Source organism: Scyliorhinus canicula, chromosome 7, assembly GCF_902713615.1.
Source record: "Scyliorhinus canicula chromosome 7, sScyCan1.1, whole genome shotgun sequence".
In the NCBI taxonomy this organism is placed as follows: domain Eukaryota; kingdom Metazoa; phylum Chordata; class Chondrichthyes; order Carcharhiniformes; family Scyliorhinidae; genus Scyliorhinus; species Scyliorhinus canicula.
Window position 1 is genome coordinate 80492547 of NC_052152.1, and position 23033 is coordinate 80515579.

General features: G+C 44.2%; 1 protein-coding gene across 10 annotated transcripts in view; it reads right to left on the reverse strand.

The window, feature by feature from the left end:
- dmd (dystrophin) overlaps positions 1-23033 on the reverse strand; it is a 2667466-nt gene that overhangs the window by 661195 nt on the left and 1983238 nt on the right. For all 10 annotated transcript variants that reach the window (XM_038802261.1, XM_038802266.1, XM_038802267.1 and 7 more), the window contains one exon: positions 15262-15346. In XM_038802261.1, the coding sequence (XP_038658189.1) occupies positions 15262-15346 (85 nt within the window). The remainder of the gene's footprint in view (positions 1-15261; positions 15347-23033) is intronic.

Sequence of the window (23033 nt, forward strand, 5' to 3'; positions counted from 1 at the left end):
GCTTGTTCTGAAATCCATCTGCTATAGTTTTATCCATTAACCTAGTCTATCAATATCCATTTTTAATTTTCTGCTGTCATCTACACTGTCAAAAATGCCACCCACCATATGTCATCAGAAAATTTGGATACGTGATTTTCTACATAACTATGCAAGTTATTAATGAATAATGTGAACAACTGAGGCCCTAATATAGATCCCTGTGGGACACCACTGGCCACCTCCTGCCAATTTGAGTACCTACCCATTATCCATACAGTCTGTCGCCTGCCACTCAACCAATTTCCCAGTCACATGTCAGTAATTTGTCCTCAACTCCGTGGGCTTCTACCTTCGTTAACCATCTCTTATGTGGGACTTTATTAAAAGCCTCTGGAAAACCATATAAACAACATCCATAGATATTCCCCTGTCCACTACCTTAGTCAGTTTATGGGTAAATGATGCAGCAATTTGAGGAGAGGAGCAGTGTGTTTAGATAGGAATATCTAAAAGTCTCTGTCCAAGTTACACTGTACCATTGCTAACCCTGAAAACCCCCTGTTTTTATTCGGAGCTTGCTGTGCCTGGCTATTAAAAGTTGTCAGATAGGTTCTTGAAAGCACAAATAAACTTTTGTGATACCTATTAATTATTGTCAATCAACCTCTCTGAAAGCAGAAATTAACTATTACAAGTGGAATGTCATTCCACCAGGTTTCAGATTTTTAGAGAAATTTCAAAGTATTCAGATTTTTACTTTATTTGTTAACATTTTCCTTTCTTAATAAAATCCTTCATTCATTCTATTTATTTTGCTTTCCAATTTGATATTGAATTCACCCACCTTAATTCACCCTTCTTCAGTTCTTGATTGTTTCTTTCCCAGTCTTTAAATCTCACTGGTTAAGGTGATAACCTATTGATTGGGCTTGCTGATTCAGGTCCCAAATGCCCCATTTCTCTCATGGCAGCAATTTTGTGGGCAAAAATATCTTTAGCTGAAGCATGCAAAGGCAAGTCGAACCAATGTCAGAAAACCTTAGGTGTGCTGCTACACCATTTTCTGATCCAGGAGATTTATGTCACCATCACAGACTTTCATTGCTGGTTTCTGCAATAGCTTATTACATAAATTTTAAGGGGATAATGTCTTGCAGTATGGAGTGTGCTGGAATGGGGTTATTTAGTGGTTTCAAAGACCAGAGATAATACTTTTTAAGATCAAAAGTTATTACTTAAAAAAAAAATCTTATCCCAATAAAGTTCCAACCTTTCAGTGTCCTTGGCTACAGCTATTATGAAGGAATTATAAATGTCCTGGAACAGCTGTAGTTCCAAGAGCAGGTCAGAGGTTGGGACTTCTGCAGTGAGTAACTCACCTCCTGACTCCTCATAGCCTGGCCACCATCTATGCGGCATATGTCAAGGTCTGCGATGGAATATTTTCCACTTGTTTAGATGAGTGCAGCTCCAACACTCAAGAACAGTGATGGGCAGTCTTGGCTAGTGGAGTGGTCTGTATCAGTGGCCTTCCTCTATCTCAATGAGTCACAAGATTGAAATCGGGCTTATCCACTAACCATGGACCCATGAGTAAGAATAAAGACATTTAATACACGCTAAGTATTTCACAACAAGTCAGAGAAAATGCTTAATCATTTTACATCTTGGAGGAATGGTCGGACTAGTGACTGTGGCTGGACTAGTCTTCCAGAGACCCAAAATCATGCCCGGGGGACCTGGGTTCGAATCCCACCATGGCAGATGGTGCAATTTTAATCAATAAAAATCTGGAATTAAAAGTCTAAAAGGTGACCATGAAACCATTGTCGATTGGCTTAAAAACTCATCTGGTTCACTAATGTCCTTTAGGGAAGGAAATCAGTCATCCTGACCTGGTCTGGCCTCCACATGACTTCAAAACCACAGTAATGTGGTTGATTCTTAAGTGCCTTAGGGATGAGCAATAAATACTGGCCCAGCCAGCGACACCCATATCCCATGAATGAATTAAAAAAAAAGAATTATCAACTTCAAATGGTAAAGGGGCAGCACGGTGGCACAGTGGTTAGCATTGCTGCCTACGGCGCTGAGGACCCGGGTTCGAATCCCGGCCCTGGGTCACTGTCCGTGTGGAGTTTGCACATTCTCCCCGTGTCTGCGTGGGTTTCACCCCCACAGCCCAAAGATGTGCAGGATAGGTAGATTGGCCATTCTAAATTGCCCCTTAATTGGAAAAAAGAATTGGGTACTCTAAATTTATAAAAAAAAAAAAAAACTTCAAATGGTAAAAGCAAAATAAATATTTACACTTTGGACTCAGAGTGCACGACTCTCGCAGTCAATGTTGTGTGCAATCAACATGCATCTCACTTGCCCTTGTTTAATATGAGTATAACTTCAGTCATACAGGTAGGTGTGGTGATATGCATGCACACATAATGTATATAATTGTATAAATGTATAAAGCCGTTTATCAGTATTCATAATCGTAGGTGTGACCTCTGGTCAGCGGCTGGTGCCACTGACAAGGCCACTGAATTAGCGACCTTAGATCCAGACCTTCAGAACACCCTACGTGCTCTCATCCCACGTAATCCCCGCATTGGAGATCTCTACTGCCTCCCGAAAATACACAAGGCCAACACACCAGGCCGCCCTATCGTTTCAGGCAATGGGACCCTGTGTGAGAACCTCTCTGGCCACATCGAGGGCATCTTGAAACCCATCGTACAAGGTACACCCAGCTTCTGTCGCGACACGACGGACTTCCTACAGAAACTCAGCACCCATGGACCAGTTGAACCAGGAACATTCCTCGTCACAATGGATGTCTCGGCACTCTACACCAGCATCCCCCATGACGACGGCATTGGTGCAACAGCCTCAGTCCTCAACACCGACAACTGCCAATCTCCAGACGCAATTCTGCAACTCATCCGTTTCATTCTAGACCACAACGTCTTCACCTTCGACAACAAATTCTTCATCCAGACGCACGGAACAGCCATGGGGACCAAATTTGCACCTCAATATGCCAACATCTTCATGCACAAGTTTGAACAGGACTTCCTCACCACACAGGACTTTCAACCGATGCTATACACCAGATACATCGATGACATTTTTTTCCTTTGGACCCACGGCGAGACATCACTGAAACGACTACACGATGACATCAATAAGTTCCATCCCACCATCAAACTCACCATGGACTATTCTCCAAATTCAGTTCCATTCTTGGACACACTCGTCTCCATCAAGGACGGTCACCTCAGCACCTCGCTTTACCGCAAGCCCACAGATAATCTCACGATGCTCCACTTCTCCAGCTTTCACCCGAAACACATTAAAGAAGCCATCCCCTATGGACAAGCCCTCCGTATACACAGGATCTGCTCAGACAAGGAGGAGCGCAACAGACACCTACAGATACTGAAAGATGCCCTCGTACGAACGGGATATGGCGCTCGACTCATTGATCGACAGTTCCACCGCGCCACAGCAAAAAACCGCACCGACCTCCTCAGAAGACAAACACGGGACACCACTGACAGAGTACCCTTCGTCGTCCAGTACTTTCCTGGGGCGGAGAAACTACGACATCTTCTTCGCAGCCTCCAACACATCATCAGCGAGGATGGACATCTTGCCAAGGTCATCCCCACACCCCCACTACTGGCCTTCAAACAACCGCGCAACCTCAAACAAATTACCCAGCCTTCAGAACAGCAACCACAACACCACAAAACCCTGCCAGGGTAATCTCTGCAAGACATGCCAGATCATCGACATGGACACCACCATTACACGTGGAAACACCACTCACCAGGTACGCGGCGCATACTCGTGCGACTCGACCAATGTAGTCTACCTCATACGCTGCAGGAAAGGATGTCCCGAAGCGTGGTACATTGGCGAGACCATGCAGACACTGCGACAACGAATAAACGGGCATCGTGCGACTATCAACAGGCAGGACTGTTCACTTCCAGTTGGGGAACACTTCAGCAGTCAAGGACATTCAGCCTCTGATCTCCGGGTCAGCATTCTACAAGGAGGCCTTCAGAAGACGCGACAACGCAAAATTGCTGAGCAAAAACTTATAGCTAAGTTCCGCACGCATGAATGCGGACTCAACCGGGATCTGGGATTCATGTCGCATTACATTCGGCCCCCACCAACAAGCCTGGACTTGCAGAGGCCTACCGACTGAACTGGCTTGGGACAATTCACACCTCTTTAACCTGGAGTTACCTCTCTCTCTGCATCTTTGATGATTTGATTGCCTGCAGGTGCTCGCATTCCGGGGCATCTCTGACTGTGTCTATATAAACATTTCTGGAACAAGCCTTTCCATTCACCTGAAGAAGGAGCCGTGCTCCGAAAGCTCGTGTTTGAAACAAACCTGTTGGACTTTAACCTGGTGTTGTAAGACTTCTTACTGTGCTCACCCCAGTCCAACGCCGGCATCTCCACTTCATTTTTGACAGTGAAGAGGGAAGCAGGAGTTACAATGAGGTAATTAATTACTTTAATCGGCATTACTCTCCGGAGAAAAATGAGACATTTGAAAGATACCTATTCCATGCACGTACCAAAAATGCTAATGAATCATTCGATAGCTATGCAAGAGACTTTAGGTTGAAGGACCAGTCTTGTCTTGTAATTTCGAAAATCTACAGTCATCAATGTTCCGTGACCAAACAATATTTGGGACATTGACTGATAGACTACAAGAGAGATTATTGCGGGAAGACAACATCATGTTCGAAAATGCCATCAAGAACTGTCAGGCAAGTGAGTTAGCTGCACAGCAGATCAGTACGCTCAGCTCAAAACATGATGGTGCCAAACTTGGAGAAGATGCTGGCGCCATGAGTACTCTGATGCAGTTTTACAAAATGTGGGGCGCGATTCTCCACTGCCCACGATGGGTCGGAGAATAGTGGGAGGGCCTTCCCAACATTTTTCCCGACCTCCCGTTATTCTCCCCCCCCCCCCCTCCCCCTCGTATGCCCCACGACACGAATCGCTGCTCGCCGTTTTTTACAGCGAACAGCGATTCTCCCCAGGCCGATGGGCCGAGTTCCCAGGCCTTTACGGACGTTTTCACGAACGCAAACACACCTGCTCTCACCGTTCGTGAAAACGGCCGCAAAGTGCTGTCCCGGACAACCATGGCACCAATTGGCACGGCCGCGCCTGCGATCGGTGGGCACCGATCGTGGGCAGCGGGTCCGATACCCGCGCACTATTTGTTCCTCCGCCGCCCCGCAGGATCAGTCCGCGGGGCGGCTGAGGGGCATGACGGCCCGCGCATGCGCGGGTTTGACGCATATGCGCGATGATGTCATCCGCGCATGCACGGGTTGGAGCCATCCAACCCGCGCATGCGCGGCTGACGTCATCGTGCATGTCAGCCGCCGTGACACTTGGCGCGCGGGCTTAGCGACGGTCGTTAAGCCCGCAATGCCGAGCTTCACGGGGCCACGCTGCTAGCTCCGCCCGGGGTAGAGAATCGGGTCCCGGGAGTGGGCGCGGAGGCTGCCATGAAACACGGCCAGTTTCACGGGAGCCTTTACGACTCGCCGCATTTGCGGAGAATCGCGCCCGTGGTCTCAGTATTGGCGACCATTTTAAAAGCACTTGTGCCACAGTGAGGCAAATGCGGGGACCATTGATCTGGGAGTAAGGGCCAATCTGACCCCATTGTCGGCGGTGGGATGACTAAAAGTCAAGCCAAAGATTTTCCCAAGAGCCATGCTCCTGAAGGATTACAATGGCCATCAGATCACTACCTTAGGAGCATGCAAGCTCGAGTTCACCATCAAGGACAGAATGCGTAGTATAGTATTCTCCATTATGGAGGCAGAGCACAAATCACTCATTGGAGTGGAGGCATGTGAGTAACTTGGGCTCGTCAAGAGGGTGTACATTGCAGAACACATGGCACCCCACTGACATATTTCAGTTGAATCGATCATGAAGAATTATCCGGAGATGTTTCAAGGTTTTGGCTCCCTGCCCTTTACATATTGCATCCAGCTAAAGGAGAACGTGAAGCCAGTCATGCATGCACCCAGACGGGTGCCTGCCCCACTGAGGGACAAGCTGAAGGCTGAGTTACAAAGAATGACGGCTTTAGGCATCATCAGGCGCATAGAAGAGCCCGCCGACTGGATCAACACCATGGTGTGTGTGAAAAAGAGGAATGGCGGCCTGAGGATATGTATGGACCCCAAGCATCTCAACATAAACTTCAAAAGGGAGCACTACCCTATCCCGAAGAAGGAAGAAATAGCATGCAAAATGGCTGGAGCAATGTGCTTCAGCAATTTGGACGTGTCACAAGGCTTCTGGCAGCTTAACCTCGACAATGTAAGTCCAAGGTTGTGTACCTTCAATACATTCTTCAGGCATTGCTGTTTCCTGTGAAAGCTGTTCAGCATAATCTAGGCGTCTGAAATTTCTCATCGTGCCATGGAGCATGTAGTGGAAGGATACAGGTGTCCACGTCTATGTCGACGATTTTATAAACTGGGGGGTCCACGTGTGAGGAGCATGATGAAAGGCTTCTTCATGGGTGGCATGTGGTACAGTAGATAGCATTGGGACTGCGGCACTGAGGACCTGCGTTCGAATCCCGGCACTGGGTTACTGTCCGTGTGGAGTTTGCACATTCTCCTCATGTCTGCATGCGTTTCACCCCCAAAACCCAAAGACATGCAGGTTAGGTGGATTGGCCATGTTAAATTGCCCCACAATTAGAAAAAAAATTGGGTATTCTAAATTCATAAAAAAAATGAAAGGCTTCTTCAAGTCCTACAAAGAATAAGCAAGAATGGCTTCAAGCTCAATCAGACAAAATGCTAAATCCGAGTTGATACCATCACTTTTTTTGCTCTCGGCAAAAGGTGTTCAGCCAGGTGATGAAAAAAATCAAAGCTATTCTAAAGGTGAAGACAAAAAAGGCATCTTACGTGTACTTGGGATGATTAACTTTTTGGCCTCCAAAATGTCCCAGCTATAGGACTCGATAAAAAAGGGCATCGTTTTTCAGTGGTCTCCAAAACACAAGCAGGAGTGGCAAGCGCTGCGCATCTCTCTGACGACAGCGCCCGTCCTTGCCTTCTTTGACCGACATAGAAGACAAAGATTTCCTCTGAAGTGCGCCAGGATGGTCATGGAACGGTACCTCTGCAGCAGGGTGCAGAAGGCAGCTGGCTCCTGTGGCATATGCATCGAGTGCTATGATCGAAACAGAACATGTATATTCGCAGATCGAAAAGGAATGCATGTGGTTAGTCACAGACCTAGAAAAGTTTCATGACTATGTGTATGGGCTGCCTACGTTTTTGGTGGAGACGGACCACAGGCCACTGGTTTTCATAGTACAAAAGAACTTGTGTCAAATGTCCCCTGGAATACAATGCCTCATGAAACTCCAGTGTTATTACTTTGACCTCATCGAGACGCCAGGCAAGTACATGGGAGTCGCTGACACGCTCTCCCGAGTCACGGGCATCAATGAGGTTCACCAGATTGACGACGATGTCCAACTTCATGTCAATCCCTTTGCTGCATCGCGTCTGGTCTACGACGAGAAGTTGCGCCTGATCAAGATAGAAACTGTCAAGGACGCAGTCCTGAAACAGGTAGTCAAATGTCTGAGACAGATTTGGCCTAAGGGCTCCTGCTATGCATACTACAATGTACGCTCTGAACTCAGTGAGGCAAATGGTCTTCTCCTGCGGCAGCACAGAACCATCATCCCATATTCGCCGAGGCCGCTCAATTTTAAGAAACTTCACGAAGAGCACCTGGGAATTGAGAAGTGCAAATGCAGGGCTAGGGAGATGATCTTTTGCCCGCCATGGTATACCATCTATCGTCCAGATTGGAGCAGTGGGTTTTAACCCCCCGCTGTACATCTTCTATTTGGTGAGCTAGTGTCCATTTCACAAGGGAACTCCTATTACACGAAACCCACGGGGAGATCTATTGAGGATCCCCCATGTCCTTCGCAGCCATCATAACATTTCTCAAGTCCATTTCTCCCTCAAGTCCATTTCTCCCTGAGTACTCCTGCAGTTAGGAGGTCTCTTTGGCTGCTTTTCTATCAGTTGGAGGTCCATCAAGGGTGGAACGGGATCAGGTGATGCGAACCGAATGGGACCTTTGCTCCAGAGGGAGTATCAAAGATTTACTGAGGCAGATTCCTCCTTGGGGTCTGCTCCAGCCGGGTCATCAATTCCCTCCGCTTCCATCTCAGAATCTGTTTCCTCAAGATCAGGGGAGATGGGCACAGGGTTTGCTTCATGTGGTAGTCACATATTAGTGGCAGCCACCTCCATCGTTGGTAGCGAGTGCTTGTTTGGGGATGGATTTTGTCCAGGTCTTTCCTCATGACCTAATCCTGGAACTTCACCTTATAGAACACTGGTACTATTTTCACCATTATGACTCCAGGGACCCAGTTGGAACCATCTCCAAAGTTTCTCCCATAGACCAGATCACGTGTCTTGAATATTATTTTGGCTCTCACAGAGTTGCAATTTCTGGTTCTCTTGTTGGGATTCCACCCTCTCCACCGGGTTTGGGAATAGTAGCCTTAGTCTTGTACGAAGACACCATCCCATTAACTGTTCTGCTGGGGTGATTCCTGTTGTTGTTTGAGGAGAGGTTCTATAATTGAATATAAACCCTGTCAATTTGGTCTCTATGGACCCTGCTGGTTGCTTTTTAATGCTGATTTCAAATGTCTGCACCACCTGTTCCGCCAACCCATTTGATGATGGGTGATAGGTGCTGTTCTGATGTTTCTGATGCCATTGGATTGCATGAAGCTTTGGAATTCACCACTGGTGAGGACAGTGTTATTGTCGTGAACCAGGACTTTTGTTACTCCATGTGTGCAAATACTCTGTTGTAGTTTCTCGATCATAGCGTGGGAAGTCGTGGAACCCATGCAGTGTATCTCCAACCATTTGCATCTACCAGGATCATAAAAAGCCTGGCAAAGTCCACGTGGATTTGCATCCATTGTCTCTCTGTCCACTCCCATAGACATAGGGAGGCTGAAGGAGAGAGTTTTTAATTCTCCTGGCACCAATCGTACTGCTTCACCAAATCCTTGATGTCTGAGTCGAGATGTAGCTCCTGGTGAGCATTTTCATTTTCTATACCCAGGGTGGCCATTATGTAATTTCATTAGTATTGGCGCCACCTTGGGCGAGGGACAACTACCGGGATCCCCAAATAATGATACCATCCTCAATACTGAGTTCACTTTTCTTGGTCAGATAAGATTACATTTCTGCTGCAGGTTGAACTCGGACTCCGTCGTTCAAGATCATCTGCTTCAATTTTCAGTGTTAGGTCCTTTTGCATCCAGGTCTTGATTTGCTTTCCAGACAATGGTCTGGAAAGTCTCTAAAAAGATTTAGGGTTATTGCAACTTCTTCCACTGCCTGCAAAGGAGTCGGGCTTGAGGGCAGTGGGCGGCGACTCAAAGCATCAGCGTTCGTTATTCGCGTGTAATGGGCTAAGAGATATGCAAAAGCTGCAAGTAACAGAGCCCAATGCTGTACCCGGGTGAAGGCACTCAGGATGATTGCTTTATCTGCTTTAAAAGGCCCGAATAAAGGCTTGTGATCGGTCACTATTATGAAATGGCTACCACAAGCGTACTGGTGAAACATTTTTACACCAAACACGACCACCAAGCTCTCCTTCTCGATCTGAGAATACCTCCACTTGACATTCAAAAGGGTCCTGGATGCATAGACGCTGGGCCTGACTGTTCCGTCTTTCCAGTGATGCAAAAGTACTGCCCTAAACCCGTAAGGGGAAGCATCACATGTCAGGATGAGTTACATTTTGGGGTTGAAATGGGCCAATAAGTTGGATGATAGCAGCTGTTGTTTCACTTTCTCGAAGGCCTCCACCTTGGCACCTCCCAAAACCATTTTTGTACTTTTGCAGTAGTCTGTGCAGAGGGCAAGCAAGGAGGCCAGATTCGGGATAAACCTTCCATAATAATTTACTAATTCCAGGAAGGATTTCAACTCTGTGGTGTTTCTTGGATTGGCACTTCCCTGGTGGCCCTCACCTTGTCCTCTGCTGGATGTAGACCTTTATCATCTACCCGATAATCTAAATAGGTCACTTTGCTTCTTTGGAAAACGCATTTTTTACCTTTTCAGCTGTACTCCAGCTTTTGAAAATCCCCATAAGACCTATTCTAGGTTTTCCAGGTGCTCATGTTCTGAAGTCCCCATGACAAGAATGGCATCCAAGTGCACCGCCACTTTAGGTGACCCTTGGAGTATGTTCTCCATGATCCGTTAGAATATGGCGCACGGTGACGAGATCCTGAAGGGCAAAGTATACTCATATAGGCCCTTGCTCATGTTGATTGTAACATTCTTATGGGAAGGCTCATTTAATTCCAATTGAAGATAGGGGTGGCTCATATCTAACTTAGAACATTTGGCCACCTGCTATCTTGGCGCACAAATCTTCGATTCGAGGTATGCGGTATCTATCAGCTTGGAAATCCGATTGACCGTTAATTTATAATCTCCACAGAGATAAACTGATTTGTCCTGTTTAAGGACAGGGATGACAGGTGCGGCCCACTTGGCAAACTGTATGGCTCTTATTATGCATAGATTTTCCAGGTCCCCAAGTTCAGTGTCTACCTTTTCCAAAGGGAATATGGAACTAGTCTTGCTCTAAAATAATTAGGCATAGCATCGGGGTGGACATAAATTTTGGCTTTGACTCCTTTTATTTTCCAAGGCCGTCTTGGAAGACTTCAGGGTATTTGCTGATGACATTATACGGTTCTCCCATGTCCAACCTGAAAATCTCTAGCCAGTTCAGCCTGACCCACTGGAGCCAATCTCTCCCTGTAAGGTTTGGTCCAGGCGCTCACACAATAATGAGTAAAAGTCAGGCTGTTTGCTGCCTGTATGTCTCTGGGGTCATTGAGTTGCCCTTAATCCACAATTGTTTTTCCATGTCGATGGTAGTCTGGCCCTTGTGTCTTCCAAACTCAAGGGTTGGATACGAGTTTGGAGGTTATCATATTTCTGCTTCCTAATCAGAGAGATCGCAGCTCCTGTGTCCACCTCAATTTTCAATGGACAACCATTTACAAGCAGTTCCACCGTCATTGCGACGACCTTGATCGTGATGAAGCAGTTTAGTTGCATTGTTTCGGTTCCTGGAAGTGGACAGGCCTGCATGGTTTGGACCTGGGCAGCTGTTGGCTTCTTCCCTGAGTAACACAAATTTTGTTCAGTCCTATAGCTTTGCCTTGGCTGTGTCCTTTTATATTGCTTACAGTAGTCAATGCCTGACATCCGCAACCTTCCGGAACAGGCTCCCTGGCATCTTTAAGACTATCATAATATTTCCTCGACTTCTGGCGGATGCAAGCTGAGCTCCAATGATGTAATATAGAATATTGACATAAGTGCCTTCAGTTCAGGAATGGTTATTTCTACATGAAAACTCTCCCCCTAACTGGAGGACATTGCTGTCTAATGTTCCTTATAGCTCCTGAGCCCCTTTCTTTGCATTTTCCAGTGACAGAGCTATTTCAGTGGCGTTTAAAAAAAATCCAGATTGGGTTCTGCCAATATTTTTTTTGAGTTGTTTCATTGATTATTCCGCACACCAATCTGTTCCGCAGCATTTTGGTCAGGGATGGTCCGAATTCAACCTGGTCAAAGGTTCGGTGACTGGTTCCCCCAGGGTTCTCCCTGTCATGCTAAAGCTGCATCTCTGGAGGATGATGGAGCGCTTCAGGTCATCGTGATTTCGTACCAGGTTCACGAGCTCATCAAAAGTGTTTGAGTACAGGGTATCTGGGTAGGTTTGACTTTTTATCACACTGTGTCCCATATGCTGTCAGCAGAATTACTTTCATTTTCTCATCTCCCACAATATTATTAGCCTGGAAGAAGTAACACATGCGCTCCGTGTATTGGGCCCAGTCTTCCCTGCTAATGTCATTGGGTCTGAGTTTACCGAAGAGAGGCTATTTTTTCTCTACCGGAGAAGCCGCTTGTTTTCGACTCTGAAGGTTGCTCGGAAAGGTACTTGTTTTTGCTCTGCTTCACCAGTTTACAGCACAAAAGTCCAAGCCCGGGGACCTATGGGGTACCAGTCCAGTTCGGAGCAGCGTGTTTTAAGCTCTCGCTGCATATTTCCTATTGGGCGAGCTACTGCAGCTTAATTGGGGAATTCATATTCCATGAAGCCCACAGGGAGATCTATTGAGGATCCCTTGTGTCCTTTATGGCCACCATAATAAAGTGTATATTCAGACATCTTTTAAACTAGTAGAGGGTTTCTGTCTCTACTATCCCTTCATAAAGTGAATTCTAGGCCTCACAACCCTCTTGGTGAAAAACATTTTCCTCATTTCCCCTCTCATCCTTCTATCAATCACTTTAAATCTGTGACCCCAGTCACTGATCACTCTGGTAAGATAAATAGGCTCTTCCCATCCAGTCTATCCAGGCCCCTCGCAATTTTCTACATCGCATCAAGTCTTCCCTCAGCTTCCTCGATTCCAAGGAGAATAACCCAAGCCTATCCAATTTTTCCTCACAGTCCCAATTTTACACCCCGGCAACATCCTCGTAAATCTTCTCTGTATTTTCTCTAGTGCAATTACATCCTTTCTGCAATGAGGTGACCAGAATTGCACACAGTATTAAAACTGTGAAATAACTAATGTTTTATATAGTTCCAGCATAAGACTTTAAAAAGGCATTTGATACAGTACCACTCAAAAGACTTTTAAGAAAATAAAAGGGACAGGGCCAACTTGGAAAGAAATTGGCTGAATGACAGGAAGTAGAGTAGTGATTAACGGAGGAAGGCTTGTAGTGGAGTTTCCCAGGAACAGTCTTGGGACCGTTGCATTTCCTAATATATATTGATGATCTACATCTTGATGTACAGGACAGATGTTCAGAATTTGCTGATGTTATGAAACTCAGAAGCATTGTGAAATGTGAGAACGTTGGCGAAGAACTTCAAAATGACATAGACAAGTTGGTGGAATGGGTGGATAGGTAGCAGATGTAGTTCATTGCAGAGAAACGTGAAGTGATTAGTTTTGGTCGGAGGCAAAGGGAGAGACAATACAAAATAAAGGGTATATCTCTAAATGCAATGCAGTGACAGAGGGACCTGGGAGTATGCAGAATTCACTAAAGGTGGCAAGACAGGTTGAGCGAGTGACTATTAAAGTGTACAGTATCCGACGCTTTATTAATAGGGATGATGGGCAAGAACTTTGGAGAGTGGCAATCACAGTCGGAGTACCAATCTGCTCCTATTTATTTGCACTGAAATGCAACCATACCTATTGCCTGACCTTCTGACTCCAGCCGTGTGAGAAAATGCAATACACTGGGTTCCCGAGTCCTTCAGTCAAGTGGAGGAGAGTTGGGGGAAAGGAAATCATGCACTAGATCCCCTCAAGCAGCTAGGCTTAAAGGTCCAACTACTTTGAGAAGCGGGGTTGGGAAGATGAGAATGATCAGTGGTGGTGGTGCAGGGGGGGATAGGGAATTGATTGGTCAGTGAAGGGGGGTGATCAATGGGAGGGGTGATCAGTGGGAGGGTAGATCAGTGGAAGGGAGGCACGGCCAGTGGGGCGGTGATTGGTGAAGGGGGAATCAGGTGGTCAGTGGGGGGGGTTGGGTTGTGAGTGAGGGGTGTAGGCAGGGTGGTCAATATGTGTGGTTGCGTGACCCCAGGGGAGGGGGAGTTGGATAGTCCCTGGTGTGGGAGGGGTGGGGAGTGTTGGGTGGGAGTCAGTGGGGGAGTAGTCAGAGGGTGGGAGGGGTAGTAAGGGATTCAAGAGGGTTAGCATGGGGCACGGGGGTTCATCGGGTAATTAGGAGCGTAGTTGGGGCTGGAAGTCTGGTTGGTAGTTAGGGGGTAATCCAGGGGGTTGATGGGGTAGTTAGGGTGGGGAGAGTGTAATCGCGGGGGTCCCATGTGGGTTCAGGCGTGTTATTACGATAGTTATGTTTGAAATGGTTTTAATGCTTCTAACATTCCCTGGTAATGAATCGTGTAAGGCAATTGGAACCATCTGAAGACTGTTTAAATCAGATGGTTCCCAGTGCAGGGTAATTGCCCAACAGAAGTTTGAAATTTTTCCAGACAATCTTTACATGGGGAGTTCTGGGCTTCCCGGTGCAGGGTACCTCCTAGGGTATGACACCCCAGAAATCTGAAGTTATGGGCTATAGAATACAAGCACAAGAAGGCTATGTTGAACCTGTACAATACATTAGTTCGGCCTCAACCGACGTATTGTGTCCAATTCTGAACGGTGCACTTTCGGAAGAATATGAAGTCATTGGACTGAATGCAGAAAAGGTTGACAAAAATTATTCTAGGAATAAGGAATTTAAAAAAAATAATAATCTTAATTGTCACAAGGAGGTTTACATTAACATTGAAATTAAGTTACTGTGAAAAGCCCCCAGTCGCCACATTCCGGCACCATTCCGGTCATTTGTGAAGACAGATTGGAGAGTTAGGATTTTCTTATCTTGGAGAAACTGTCCTCACTCATGAAAGGATCAATCAAAGAGCACGGATTTAAAATAATTGGCAAAAGAAACAAAGCGATATGAGAAAATAACTTTTCGAGGCAGCGAGTAATTAAGATGTGGAATTTACTGCTTGGGAGTGTGGTGGAGACAGGTTCGATCGCAGCATTCAAAAGGGAATTGGGCTCTTATCTGAAAAGGAATAATGTGTAGGCGATGGGGAGAAGGCGAGAGAATGGCACTTGGTGATTTGTTCAATTCACGAGCTGGTACAGATATGATGGGCTGAATAGCCTCCTTCGCGGCTACAATTCTGTGATTCAATAGGACCATCATTAGATATAAATTGAATATATATATACACAGAAATGTAATATCGCACGAGAACAAGTTGTAATCAGGCCATGTTGAACATGCCTTAATTAGATCAGAAACATGTCAGAAACCCAGGTACAAAAAGTTTAATACTGTAAACTGGATTTGGAGGGCTGATCAATCTGGAGACTGAGCTCTCAACTGTAACCCATTTGATTTCCTAATTATCTAACATGCTTATAAGTAAAATATTCTTCCTAAATCTATGAGCACTTGTGCTCAATGATACCTTAATGATTATGGGGAATTAAAAGATCATCCAATTATTAGTAACTATCATCCTGGGAGACAAATATAGCATTTCACTTACCAACACCAGGTTGACGCCTTTGTTTCAGTTCGTTCAGTAAAATGTTAATCTTCTTCCAGTCAGAATTTAGGGCTTCAATTTTTCCCTAAAATAAATTAAGTAAAAATATTAACCTGAATGAGCTGGCACATAGAATTATTAAAAATGAATCAATCAAAGCATTGCAAATGTATCTTGTGAGATAACCATTAACTCAGCAGTTTGTAAGAACTCAGGTTTGCTTAAGATCTACTCAACAACAGAGGGTACATTTTCATCTTCACCACCTTGGCGATGAAGACACATTCGACCATCCCTTCCCCTATATCACAATAAGACTAACAACACTGTTGCATATTCAGCCATCATATGATGAGATGGTAAGTGGCAAAGAATTATTGACCTCTTTTCTTGTTTTCTTGTCGATAGCAATTACTTCATGAGGTGTTCTGCTTCGAATTGCTGAAAATCAACAAAGGGCCGATTTCAATCAAGCTTTTTAGCAACAGAGCACCAACATTATCTTGCTGAGCAGTTTGGGTACCGATATGCACCCTGGGATAGTACGAACAGCACTAAGCAATTACTGTGCCTGTAAGACATCATCAGCCAGATGATTGGACTGTGCACAGAAATCACTGGGAAACGTTAACAAGTGCTCTATGGTTACTGTTGTAAATTTATCAGGTTCTTCACTGTTGTCTATTATTTTACTGGCAGGAAAATACAGAACATTGGGACTTGAGATCAGCAGAACACCAATATAACAATAGCAACATTGTATTCACTCAAGTCATGCATCTTAGTTTTTGCATTCGGATTTTTGAGCCATGAGACTTGTATTAATACTAGACCAGCACTCATGCTGATGCATTACATACTAATTCTAAGATGTGGAGACGCCGGCGTTGGACTGGGGTGAGCACAGTAAGAAGTCTTACAACAACCAGGTTAAAGTCCAACAGGTTTGCTTCGAATCACTAGCTTTCGGAGCACAGCTCCTTCACCCGAGGAAGGAGCTGTGCTCCGAAAACTAATGATTCGAAACAAACCTGTTGGACTTTAACCTGGTGTTGTAAGACTTCTTACTATACTAATTCTAAGTCTCGATAGGCAGTGGCTTCGGATGACTTGAGTCTGGACCTAGATTATCAGAGATTATCAAAGATTATCATAGAATTAACAATGTAGAAGGAGGCCATTAGGTCCATCAAGTCTGCACCGGCCCTTGGAAAGTGCACACCATTTCAACTTACACCTCCAAACAATCACCGTAACTCAGTAACCCCACCTATCCTTTTTGGACACGAAGGGCAATTTAGCATGGACAATCCACCTAACCTGAACATATTTGGACTGTGGGAGGAATCCGGAGCACCAGTAGGGAACACACGCAGACAAGGGGAGAACCTGCAAACTCCGCAGAGACAGTGACTCAAGCCAGGAATTGAACCTGGGATCCTGGAGCTGTGAAGCAACTGTGCTAACCACTGTGCTACCATGCTAACCTGAAGGATACATGTGCAAAATATTATTACTTTCTTTTTCTCTCTCCAGGCGCTGTGTTGTTTCTAGAATTTTCACTTCTTGTTTCAGATTTCCACCACCTGCAATTTTGCCCTTTAACATTACTCTTTTAGCTTGCACAGAATCAAGAAAATTTAAAGGTAGGGGATTTTTTTTAAATCACATTGGAATCGGTCAGTATCATATGATATTGTTAACCTTCTAAGTGTTTTGCGATCTTAACCTCCGAAAGTCAAATGTACATGTGGATACATTTCTAAGGTGAGCTTGAACACTTTCCAAGTGGTAAAACACCAGAAGAGCTATCTTGAGATAAGCTATTCATTAGAGATGGTGAAAAGTAGGTTAGACCAAAGCTCAAGTGCCTTGTACATAGTCAAGGAAGAAAACAGTGACTAAATTCTGAAAGAGGAATTAATATATCCTTTTATTGTACAAAGGCTGAAGGGTTATAATGAGTGAAAGCTTCTATGATTTATCATAATCACATCATTATGTTTATCAGTATGTTGGTGGTAATTAAACAAAATTGCTGAGTAGAGCCCTTATGTACAAGAGGAGGGTATTAGCATAACTGTAGACATTTTATACATTATTCCTTTTTTTTATCTTTAGTTGGAGGCTTTTAAATGGTATTTGTGAAATACTAATTTTAAAAATTAATTGAAATCTCTGTTCCTGACAGAAGTAGCGGTTGGCATAATCTGTTGCAGCTGTTAGAGAGCAACTGTGAAACATCTCTACAGGAAAATGGCAACAAACAGATGCTTCCAATTGGTTAGAGGTGACAGGAAGATTAATTTACCTAATAACAAGCTGATCGAGCACTGATTTATAGTATGGCATGCACGATGATCTCAAAGTAGATGCTATCCAGGAAGGAGCAATCACCTTTGATCATAGATGATAAGTAAGACAATAGAGTCAGGAAACACTCCAAGGTATAAAAATTCTGGGACAGCTGTTCCTAGATTCTGGAAAGGTCCCAGCAGATTGGAAAATCACAAATGTAACATCTCAATTCCAAAAAAGTGAGATTCAGAGGCCAGTTTGTCTAACATCTGTAATTGGGGAAAAAGTTTGAATCCATTACTGAGGAGGTAGTAGCAGGATATAAAAAAAAAAATGAAAATACAATTAATCAACCTGAACATGCATTTACAAAAGGGTGTTTGATAAATTGATTATTAGTGTACTTTGGGAATGTAACAAGCAGCTTGGAACAGGGAACCAGTAGATGCAGTGTTCATCGATTTCCAAAAGGTATTCAATAAGGTGCCACATAAATGGTTACTACCCAAGATGCACATTGTGTTCGGGTAATATATTAGCATGGACAGAGGATCTGCTAACTAACATGAAGCAGAGAGGCAGGATAAAAGGGTATTTCAAGTTGCCACAGGGTTGAGTTCTGGAGTCTCAACTATTTATTTATTTTTTTTAACTTTTAGAGTACCAAATTCAATTTTTCCAATTAAGGGGCAATTTAGCGTGTGCAATCCACCTACCTTGCACATCTTTGGGTTGTGGGAGCGAAACCCACGCAAACTTGGGGAGAATGTGCAAACTCCGCACGGACAGTGACCCAGAACTGGGATCGAACCAGGGACCTCGACGCCGTGAGACGACAGTGCTACCACTGTGCCACCATGCTGCCCTCCACCATTTATGATCTATATTAATAACTTGAATGAAGGGACCTAGATTGATGTAGCTTAATTAGATGACCGTACAAAATCGTCTTATGAAAACGAGCCCGGACTGGGACCAGCATGATCGGTAGTTGCAGTTGGGGACCTTTGGACTGCAAGCCGCATTGCGGCCCTTGATTTTGTTGCTGAATTAAACTTTGTTTGAATTTGCGTTGTTGGGCCACCTAAGCTTTAAAAAAGCCACAATCAGGGCAGCCATGACCTTACCGAATGGTGAAGTAGGCTTAAGAAGCTGAATGGTCTATTCCTGCTCCTACTTATTACGGTCCTATGAACATATATTTTAACCATGTCTAAGTGCATTTTTTAGAAGAGGCTATCCTGAAATTTAATGCTATTGTTTGGATTAATTAATCAGTGAGTTTGCGTAAAAAAATATTTTAACTTATACATATGAGTTATGGCAGAAACAAGTTCTAGTGGCCTCATAACTAAATACACCTTTTGTCCTGTAACATAGGCCAGGAGTTTCCGGCCCGTCGTGGCAGGACCCACCCCTGAAAATGTGGCAGCCCAGCCAAAGATCCATTGACTTTTGGTGAGACCTGATGACCTTGGCGGTAGGCAGGGCCAGAAAATCCCATCCAAAGTCTTTATTAAATAATTACAACAGTAATTTATATTGTGACTTTAACATACTTGGATCATTTCAAGTTCTCAACAGTCAATGAAGGATCTTCGAAGTGTTGTTGCTATTGTAACAATAGGTTAACATGAAAAGTCAATTTATGTACAGCAAGATCCCACAAACAGCAAAGGGAAAAATGACCAGGTAATTTGTTTTTATGGAGCCAGAGGGATAAACATTATCTTCCATTCTGCCATCTTACCAGTAGGATTGTAACAAGGCAAATTATTTGAATATCCTGAAGTTAAATATCTTATTATATGGGCGGCACCGTAGCACAGTGGTTAGCACTGTTGTTTCACACTACCAGACACTCGGGTTCGATTCCCGGTTTGGGTCACTCTCTGTCTGGAGTCTGCACTTTCTCCCCGCGTCTGCATGGTTTTCCCTTGGGTGCTCCGGTTCCTCCCACAAGTCCTGAAAGGCATGCTTGTTCGGTGAATTGGACATTCTGAATTCTCCCTCAGTGTACCCGAACAGGTGCTGTAGTGTGGCGGCCAGGGGATTTTCACAGTAACCTCATTGCAGTGAAAATGTAAGCCTACTTGTGACACTCATAAAGATTATTATTATTATATACTTCTAAACTCATTTTGTGAAGATTGCTTATTTTGAGGGCAGTCCATTCATGGTACTTGAAACTGCTGTTCTGGCTATGTCTGCCGATTAGCATTGTAGCCACCTGGGGTGGCCACTGCCCAACACAAAATGGAAGATTGCAAGGAATGCAGGGAAAATGGACATGTTGTAAAGCAAGCAGCTTGCAAAGCGCTTGTATATTGGGACGGCTGCAGAAACCAGTTTTGACTGCTGCAGAAACCAGACAGCACTGTGAAAAGAAACCAGTTAACATACTAATGAGGCGATACCGGGCGATCCCCAGATACAATGGAAACAAGTTAAACACAGATCGATACATTGAATGGGAGGCCAGGCCTTTCGGCGCCAGAGAAGCCTAAAACAATAAGTCCCAAGAACCGCCCCAGTGACCGAGGAACTGCCCCATTATTGGGGGATTCAAACATATCGATTGGGAAGAGACCCAATCGATTCCAAGCAGGTAAGGGAGTCTGCCCAAAGGGGCGCGGATCCCTTGGGACCTATAAAAGACAGGTCCCACACATGGTTCAGTCTTCTGATCCAGTCCTCCAGCCCTTCTCTCTCTTTGACCAACACTCCTCCGTGGACCAGCTTTTGCCAAGAAGATCTTGAACGAGAGAGAGGAGAGGGTTCGGACAGCAGCCGCCAACAAGTAAGTGCCTCACAACGATCGCTACCAGAGATAGGCACTCCTGACCCCTTTTTAACTTACACCAACCTGAAGGCTGCAGACCAGAGCAGAGTAAGAGGCCTTGTTCCCTGACCCGGCAGTTCCTTCGAGATAAGTATTAGTTTATTTAGCGGTAGGAGTAAGTTTAATCCTTTTAGCGTGTGCATGGGTAGTTATTATAATTGTTTTATAATAAACTCAGTTGTTTGGACTTACTAATTGGTGTATGGTTTTATTGCTTTGAACTTCACCTTGAAGCTTGTGGCGGTGTCTTAACGACACCTGGCGACTCCAGAGCTAAGTACAGAAACAAAGCCAAATTGAGTGTTAAGCACACTCACCCAGGACGACCAACAGCATAATCTGTAGTACAATAAACATCTCTTGAGGCTGACACCATGGTTTCTAAAGTTCAGTTATAATAAATGCAGGTGAAGACGGGGAGATGGTTTTGCATCACAATACTACTAAATACATAAATAAATTTCCTTATTTAATGACTCAATGTTGTCATCAAGCCTGTATACCTGCTCTATAGCAGTGGACATGCAGCAGCATTGAAACCATATTTTGTCACAGCCATTTTTTGTTCCAGTAATCAATTACATTTCTTTTTTCCATTAATGCATTTTGTCTGCTTCTTGCACTGATAATAATTAACGGCTTCAAATTGTAAGTTGATAATGAATTTAACATTAATTATATTTTTGAAAAATGTTGTATCTAACATTTCTCTATTAATTTATGAAAATGAAATGAAACTTTTAATGCAGCTACACAAAAACTACAAGTGTATTATCAGTTTATTTATTTCATTGCTGTGGGAGCTTGCTGTGTCCCAATTAGCAGCCATACTTCCTACATTAGAACAGCAAACACACTTCAAAAATACTCCATTGGTATGAAGGACTTTGAAAGGCCGTTAAAGGCATAGATAAATCCATCTTTCTCTTTGCTCTTTATTCTAACAGTAAATTCATCCTGCAGCCCTCATAAAACGAAAGTAAAACATAATGCTGCTTTAAAACAGGAGATTGATGAAAGGCCCCACATAGCTGCTCAATAAGAATAAAGGAAATAGGAGCAGCAGTAGGGCCATTTGGCCCCTCAAGCTTGCTCTGCCAATCAGTCAGATCATGGAGTATCTTGTCTCTTTTCCCACACTATCTCAATATCTCTTGATGTCTTTAATATCTAGAAATCCTTCAAATCCCTGCTTTGAACATTCTCAATGACTGAGCCTTCTGCCCTCCGGGGCAGATAATTTCAAAGATTAATAAAACTCTAAGCGAAGAAATTCCTCCTCATCTCAGTCCTAAAAGGCTTACTTCTCATTCTGAGACAGTACCTCCCGGTTCTAGACAACCCATCCTTTCTGCATCCCAGGTGAAATATCTTTTCTGCATCAACCCTGTCGAGCTTGTAACAATTTTGTATGTTTCAATGAGATTGTCTCCTTCTTTGAAACTCTAGATGATACTGGTCAAATCTCATCAATTTTTCCTCATAGGACAATCTTGTCATCCCAAGGATTCTGTCTGATGGACCTTTATGGCAAGTACACCCCACCTTCTCTAAGGAGACCAAAACCTTAGGCAATACTCCAGGTGAGGTCTCACCAAGGCTCTAAACAACTGTAGCACAACATCTTTACTCCTGTACTCAAATCCTCTTGCAATAAAGGTTATTGGCCTTCCTAATTACTTGTTCCAGTTTCATGTTAGCTTTCAGTGACTCATGAGCAACAACACTCCAGTCTCTTAGGACATGAACGTTCCCGTATCTCTCAACATTTAAGAATACTCTGCGCTTATGTGTTTCCTACCAAAGTGGATAACTTCACTTTTTCACATTATATTCCATCTGACACGTTCTTGTTCACTCACTTAGCCTGGACAAATCATCTTGAAGTCTCTTTGCATCCTTCTCACAACTCACAGTTCCACCTAGTTTTATGTCATCAGCAAATCTGGAAATATTATATTTGATCTCCACATACAAATCACTAATAAAGTTTATGAATAACTGGGGCCCATGCACCCAAGCAGTATTCCCTTACTTACAGCCTGACAAACTGAGTGGCACATTTATTCCTACTCCCTGTTTTCTGTCCATTAACCAGTTCTTGACAATGCCAGTACATTATTGCCAATCTGATGCACTTTAATTTAATAATAATGATCTTTATTAGTGTCACAAGTAAGATTACATTAACACTGCAATGAAACTACTGTGAAAATCCCCTAGTCTCCACACTTCGGCACCTGCTCGGGTACACTGAAGGACCAACCTGTTGTTCGGAACTAATCCAAAGCTTTTTGAAATCCAAATCCACCATATCCACTGTGCATCCTCAAAAAACACCAAGGATGGTCTTCACCCATTATGAGATAAATTGCCATGGTGGGTATGGGAACGTGGAATGTTGCCCACTGCAGCAGCTGGCAGGAATACATGCCATATCATCTGGCCCCAACCTAATACGATGCAGGCCTTGAAGGTACGTAACCCGCCGTTGTGTCCGAGTGCCATCTTGAAAAAACCTCCAACGTCACTGACTGATCATTGAAGAAAAAAAGTGGACCACCTGAAAATAAAGATGAATCTCCGGGGCCACTCTGAGACCAGAAGATGGACCTCCTGAGAATGAAGGTAG